This window comes from Glandiceps talaboti, chromosome 1 (genome assembly GCF_964340395.1).
Source record: "Glandiceps talaboti chromosome 1, keGlaTala1.1, whole genome shotgun sequence".
Classification (NCBI taxonomy): Eukaryota; Metazoa; Hemichordata; class Enteropneusta; family Spengelidae; genus Glandiceps; species Glandiceps talaboti.
The window spans coordinates 34,640,233-34,647,848 of NC_135549.1; the positions used below are offsets into that span (position 1 = coordinate 34,640,233).

Here is a 7,616-nt window from a genome sequence, read left to right on the forward strand (position 1 = left end):
CATAATACTAGTATTGTAACAGTCCCAGGTAAACATGTAACACTAGTATTGTAACAGTCCCAGGTAAACACGTAATACTAGTATTGTAACAGTCCCAGGTAAACACATAATACTAGTATTGTAACAGTCCCAGGTAAACACGTAATACTAGTATTGTAACAGTCCCAGGTAAACACGTAATACTAGTATTGTAACAGTCCCAGGTAAACACATAACACTAGTATTGTAACAGTCCCAGGTAAACACGTAATACTAGTATTGTAACAGTCCCAGGTAAACACGTAATACTAGTATTGTAACAATCCCAGGTAAACACATAATACTAGTATTGTAACAGTCCCAGGTAAACACGTAATACTAGTATTGTAACAATCCCAGGTAAACACGTAATACTAGTATTGTAACAGTCCCAGGTAAACACATAATACTAGTATTGTAACAGTCCCGGGTAAACACGTAATACTAGTATTGTAACAGTCCCGGGTAAACACGTAATACTAGTATTGTAACAGTCCCAGGTAAACACGTAATACTAGTATTGTAACAGTCCCAGGTAAACACATAATACTAGTATTGTAACAGTCCCAGGTAAACACGTAATACTAGTATTGTAACAGTCCCAGGTAAACACGTAATACTAGTATTGTAACAGTCCCGGGTAAACACGTAATACTAGTATTGTAACAGTCCCAGGTAAACACGGATTACTAGTATTGTAACAGTCCCAGGTAAACACGTAATACTAGTATTGTAACAATCCCAGGTAAACACGTAATACTAGTATTGTAACAGTTCTGGGTAAACACATAACACTAGTATTGTAACAGTCCCAGGTAAACACGTAATACTAATATTGTAACAATCCCAGGTAAACACGTAATACTAGTATTGTAACAATCCCAGGTAAACATGTAATACTAGTATTGTAACAGTCCCAGGTAAACACATAATACTAGTATTGTAACAGTCCCAGGTAAACACGTAATACTAGTATTGTAACAGTCCCAGGTAAACACGTAATACTAGTATTGTAACAGTCCCAGGTAAACACGTAATACTAGTATTGTAACAGTCCCAGGTAAACACGTAATACTAGTATTGTAACAGTCCCAGGTAAACACGTAATACTAGTATTGTAACAGTCCCAGGTAAACACATAATACTAGTATTGTAACAGTCCCAGGTAAACACGTAATACTAGTATTGTAACAGTCCCAGGTAAACACGTAATACTAGTATTGTAACAGTCCCAGGTAAACAAATAATACTAGTATTGTAACAGTCCCGGGTAAACACGTAATACTAGTATTATAACAATCCCAGGTAAACACGTAATACTAGTATTGTAACAGTCCCAGGTAAACACGTAATACTAGTATTGTAACAGTCCCAGGTAAACACATAACACTTGTATTGTAACAGTCCCAGGTAAACACGTAATACTAGTATTGTAACAGTCCCAGGTAAACATGTAATACTAGTATTGTAACAGTCCCAGGTAAACACGTAATACTAGTATTATAACAGTCCCGGGTAAACACGTAATACTAGTATTGTAACAGTCCCAGGTAAACACGGATTACTAGTATTGTAACAGTCCCAGGTAAACATGTAACACTAGTATTGTAACAATCCCAGGTAAACATGTAATACTAGTATTGTAACAATCCCAGGTAAACATGTAATACTAGTATTGTAACAGTCCCAGGTAAACACGTAATACTAGTATTGTAACAGTCCCAGGTAAACATGTAACACTAGTATTGTAACAGTCCCAGGTAAACACGTAATACTAGTATTGTAACAGTCCCGGGTAAACACGTAATACTAGTATTGTAACAGTCCCAGGTAAACACGGATTACTAGTATTGTAACAGTCCCAGGTAAACACGTAATACTAGTATTGTAACAATCCCAGGTAAACACGTAATACTAGTATTGTAACAATCCCAGGTAAACATGTAATACTAGTATTGTAACAGTCCCAGGTAAACATGTATATTGTTACAAGAACACACTTACTGTAATGGAATCAACCGTTCTAACAATGCCAGAACACACTTACTGTAATGGAATCATCCATTCTAACAATGCCAGAGCACACTTACTGTAATGGAATCAACCGTTCTAACAATGCCAGAGCACACTTACTGTAATTGAATCAACCGTTCTAACAATGCCAGAGCACAATTACTGTAATTGAATCAACCGTTCTAACAATGCCAGAGCACACTTACTGTAATGGAATCAACCGTTCTAACAATGCCAGAACACACTTACTGTAATTGAATCAACCGTTCTAACAATGCCAGAACACACTTACTGTAATGGAATCATCCGTTCTAACAATGCCAGAACACACTTACTGTAATTGAATCAACCGTTCTAACAATGCCAGAGCACACTTACTGTAATGGAATCATCCATTCTAACAATGCCAGAACACACTTACTGCAATGGAATCATCCGTTCTAACAATGCCAGAGCACACTTACTGTAATGGAATCATCCATTCTAACAATGCCAGAACACACTTACTGTAATGGAATCATCCATTCTAACAATGCCAGAGCACACTTACTGTAATGGAATCATCCGTTCTAACAATGCCAGAGCACACTTACTCAATGCCAGAACACATCAACATTAATATTATTCTACAACAGTTAATCAAAGTTCTTTGTAAGTATTTTCACTTGAGTAAAAAGCTTTTAATTTTAATTTTGAAGACATTGGGTGGTGAAAATCTGAAAATGTTGGTCGTGTATATATTATAAATGAATGGGTTACTAATACCTACACTTCAAGTGATGGATGAAGATGTCTGAAATCTTACCGGTAGTGTCAAGTGAAGGAAGACTTGCATACTTCCCTCTGCTGACCTTCCCATCTGTGACAATCCATGGGCTACAGTGTCTTCATCAAGTATACCATTTGGAGATAACTGTTGACAAATTATATACTGGATGATCATTCATATGTTTATCATAAAATGTTTACAGCTACACCACTTTTACAATGTAGCCAATGCGTGCATGTTTCAAATTTCTTAATCAAGGTTCTCAAAATTTTATTTTTCCTTTTATTATTAATTATACATTCACTATGGCATAGAATGAGTTTCAAGAATACTAGTATCTACAGTTGGTTAATATTGTACTTTAGATTAGATGTATTTACTTATTTTTTATTGATGTTGTTGTTGTTGTGTGTATTGGATGTATTTGTAAGTTTTGAAGATTCCAGATTTATTATATCGTATTAGACATGCCAATTGTATTTATAGGGGCTGGACTAGATTAGTTGCTTGACAACTATTTTCATTCCCCCTTTCCTGTTAGCTATTGATGTACATGTACATATTTATCTGGTAAATGTATTTGTAAATAATTGTAATTACTATAATATTGGAAATAAATTATCATTAATATTAATCTTTGCAATATATGCGATCATTTGGCTGTTGTTATGGCTGTGGTCTTGTTGCTAGGCAAATTTACATACATGACTATTCAGTTTTCTATTAATACAATCTCCTAGGGCATGCCTGAAAAGATTTCTAAGTAAGTGAAAATTGACCCAGACGAAGATTTCTTTTTGGAATAAGGACATGAGAGTGTGCTGAAGGTCTAGTGTTATAGCCATGACTTGGAAAACAGAAATAGTCAGTGAATTTGTGAGGTAATCTGTCTGTTAAGAGGTCATACATGAATATCCCAACCTGGTAATTAAATTGCTGGTAAATGTTCAAAATATTTAATTCCTTGAATTCACTAGGAGTTTGTTTGGCTGTTGCTATGGGTGTGGTCTTGTTGCCAGGCACATTTGCATATACTTTTTGAATGTTTGTTCACTTGTCTAAGAATCCCTGTTATCTTTGTGAAATACACAATTGTTTGGTTGTTGCTATGGGTGTGGTCATGGTTGCTAGGGATATTTGCATGCATATTTGAATGTTTACTCACTTGCCTACCAGATGTTGTTATTTTAGCAAAATATACTGGCATTTGGTTGTTACTAAGGGTGTTGTCATGGCTGGTAGGGCCAATTGTAATTGTGTCAAAATGTTTTGAACAAAATCTGCAGAATATCACTTCTAGAAACATCTCACCAAATTTCAAGCTCATTGACCAAGTACTTTTTAGCTCCCGTATGGGAGGTAATGTCATGGTGATGTCTGTCTGTGCAGAAATTTAGTTCCACTGATATCTCACTCAAAAAATGCTGAACCAAATGTTTTGCAATTTACTATGTGGCTTTGTCGGGCTGTAACTTAGCGCTGATTAGTTTTTGGGCGTGGCTAGGCCAGGCTAGCATACATGTAATTAATGATAATTTCTATAATTAATGACACATAGTGAAGCCCTTTTAATAGTAGGCACCCAATCAGGCTGTAATCAGTCTCTGTATCTCACTTGTATTTGATCTTGGGGCAGACTTTGGACTTGAATGAAATGACACCATGTGTGTGTGTAGATCCAGCCAGCAAGTCAACTACTTATTTTATTACATACTCATACAGGTTTTTTGTACTCCCAAATATTGATATTTCCTTCAAAAGGTATGGGAAGACATACTAAAGATTCAAATTCGTTATTTTATATGTCTTGGCTTGTTTCACTGTAATATTTTTCAATGTTGCTACACACAGTAAAGCCATTTAGTAGGCACCCACCCTGGCCATAATCTGCCTTTGTAACATCACTTGTTGTATTTGATCTTGAGGCTGACTTTGGACTTGAAGGAAATGACACTATTATGTAATAGTGTAAATCCAGCCAGCAAGTCAACTACTTATTTCATTACATTACTCTTACAGGGTTTTTTACATCCTAAACATTGATGTTTCATGTTCAATGATATGGGAAAGGCATACAATGAAATTTAGTTGTGTCAATTAATTCATCCAGAAGGGCTTAATCAATTGCGATGAAACTTGCCACAGATATTAATTACATAGAGATATGATAGATTTTACTGAAATTTAGTGCTGAGTCTTAATTGTTCATTTGCATAATTAATGAACTTTGGCAATTAGGGCCTATAGCAAGAAAGTTTGCACCAAATTTGATAAAACTTGGTAAAGATATTGACCGAGCAAAGATAAAATGGTATCAAGTCAATTAATTGCTTATTTGCATATTTGATCAACTTTTGCAATAAGGGATATATAGCCATGACTGTACTTTATTTACTTTTAAATGTAGAATGGCAAAACTGTTTTCAAAGTCCTTTGCCACACTGGTGAATCATAATTCCAGCTAACCCAGACAATTAAAACAATCACTCCATGATACACTTCGCCTACAGAACGTGAATATATAGTTCACTACAAATACCCCAGGAAAATGCTAAAATGATATCTCTGAACGGGAGCGTTTGTAGTTTACTTCAAGACCAAAATTCACATTTTTACACCTAATTTGCATATCGCTGATGACATCACTTTATATGCTTAACATTTCTTCATCTACAAATGTATACACCCCCAATGTATACACCCCCAAATGTATACACCCCCAAATGTATACACCCCCAAATGCATCCCCAGTAAATTTCAGCCAAATCTGCTCAGTAGTTTTGGATGTTGTTCTCACCAAATTTCAGACTGATCTGCCCAGTAGTTTTTGAGTTGAAGTTTTTTGACCAAAAATCACATTTTTGACCCAAATCTCACACCCGTGGTAAGATCATTTTGATTTGAACAATTTCCCAACCAGACACCCAAGGTAATAAACCCACCAAATATCATAGCAATCGGTCCAGCGATTTTTTACTTTAACTTGTTTACACACACACACACAAACAAACACACACACACACAGACAGAGACAGAGACAGAGACAGACAGACAGACAGACAGACAGACAGACAGACAGACAGACAGACAGACAGACAGACAGACAGACAGACAGACAGACAGACAGACAGACACTTTGCCATGCCTATAGCACTACTGAACCTCATCAGTTCAGTTGTGCTAAAAACTACCTCTGGGGTGGGTGCAACATACGACATCTAATAATAGAGTATGTGTCTATTATTATACATTAGACTATATTATTAGATACCGTATATTATTATAGATGTGCAATGTCCTGCTGTTCTGTCTTATCCCTCAACCTAGTTCTGCTTGCAGATGGTGCACGCGTTTCCCTCAAGGCTCACCACCGTCCTGCGAAAAGCAATATAATCCACCTATGTCGAGTGTGAAAGCAAAATTCTTTCGAACCAATAACAAAAGAATTACATACAATTTACAAGCCTATCAAATATTAACAATCGATCGAATATGTACTCATTTTACATTTCTCTGACGATAGTAGTCACTGGTAACTTCAGGTAAGATCACAAAAAGTGTCGAAATCGGAACTTTTCCAGTTCCGACTGTAATTTCAAACGTTCCACCTCACAAACGCCGTTATATTTGATCGGGACGTCCACTAGGGCATCGTACGTAAGGAGGAGGCCAAACTCATTAAAATCTGATGTGGTAACTAAAAGCGAGTAGCTGCCTTTATTTACCTCTATATGTCCATCATTGTTTCGTTTGGTGCGAGTGATAGGCGGTGATCACTCACAACAAAACAAACGACATAAAACGATGGAAATATAGAGGTAAATAAAGGCATCTAGCCGCTCTTACCACATCAGATTTTAATCACTTTGGGAGGAGGCCCGAAATTACGGTCGAACTTGTGATTTTTGGGTTTTTGGTCCTCCGAACTGGGACTTTTGAAGCCATCACATCGAGGTAAAATTACTAAATAGTCGATTTAATGCTAATATTTGACCACAGGGTGCGTTAATTCTTTGGTTACCAGCATTTCTGGTAAGCCCAGGTTTCGCAGCTGTCTCTTTGCAGGACGGCGAAGGAAGGGACGCGGACGACTTACTCAAGCAAGCAGGAATATGCAAGCAGGAATGAACTAAACTCAAACAAAACGTTTGTTGTTGTTACCTCTACTTCATCATCCGAGCTCTGATTATCGTCCAGATCATAGTCTTTTGTGCTATCTGGACGTCTTGAGTCAGGCTGGGGTGTCTGTGGAACGGACGGCGAAAGATCTTCAGGAATATCGGTGAAAGACAATATTTGTGTGTCTGGGTCCAATATATTTTGGGACGGAGTTGGAGTTACAAGAACGTCCGCCATCTTGTTTGTGGATCGCCTGGATACGAGTGAGGCATTGTGGGTAAATAGAACGCTGCATGATCAGATCGACCATGGTTACCGATCTATTATCATGATTATTCAGATAATAAATCCATGATCAGACTTTCTGATAGGGGACTGTTTTGTGGGGTGGGGTGGGGTGCGTGCGTGTGTGTGTGTGTGTGTGTGTGTGTGTGTGTGTGTGTGTGTGTGTATAACCCCCCCCCCCCCCCCCACCCACCTTTAATATAGGATCTGACTGGATGGGGGGTTATTACTTAAGTTCAGTCCAGGCATCTGCCCTTTGGTGCAAAGTCAATTCTTTGACAGAAATTGCACACATTCAATAATAGTTGGATGATGAAGTAGGATTCTTGAAGGCAATATGGTTGGCAGATAATTTTATTTGTACATTTGCGCATCTGGAACACCTTCAGCCATGTCTACAGAGGTGTGAAAT

General features: G+C 37.3%; 1 protein-coding gene across 2 annotated transcripts in view; it reads right to left on the reverse strand.

The window, feature by feature from the left end:
- Positions 1 to 7,162, reverse strand: part of LOC144436590 (leucine-rich repeat and guanylate kinase domain-containing protein-like) — a 101,361-nt gene extending 94,199 nt beyond the window's left edge. The window contains exons 1-2 of one of the 2 annotated variants that reach the window (XM_078125422.1): positions 6,962 to 7,162; positions 2,837 to 2,944 (exon numbers count right to left, since the gene is read on the reverse strand). In XM_078125422.1, the coding sequence (XP_077981548.1) occupies positions 2,837 to 2,944; positions 6,962 to 7,156 (303 nt within the window). In that variant the 5' untranslated portion in view covers positions 7,157 to 7,162. Of the gene's footprint in view, positions 1 to 2,836; positions 2,963 to 6,961 lie in introns of both variants that reach the window. The other variant, XM_078125415.1, reaches the window with a different exon arrangement.
- Positions 7,163 to 7,616: the final 454 nt, after the last annotated feature.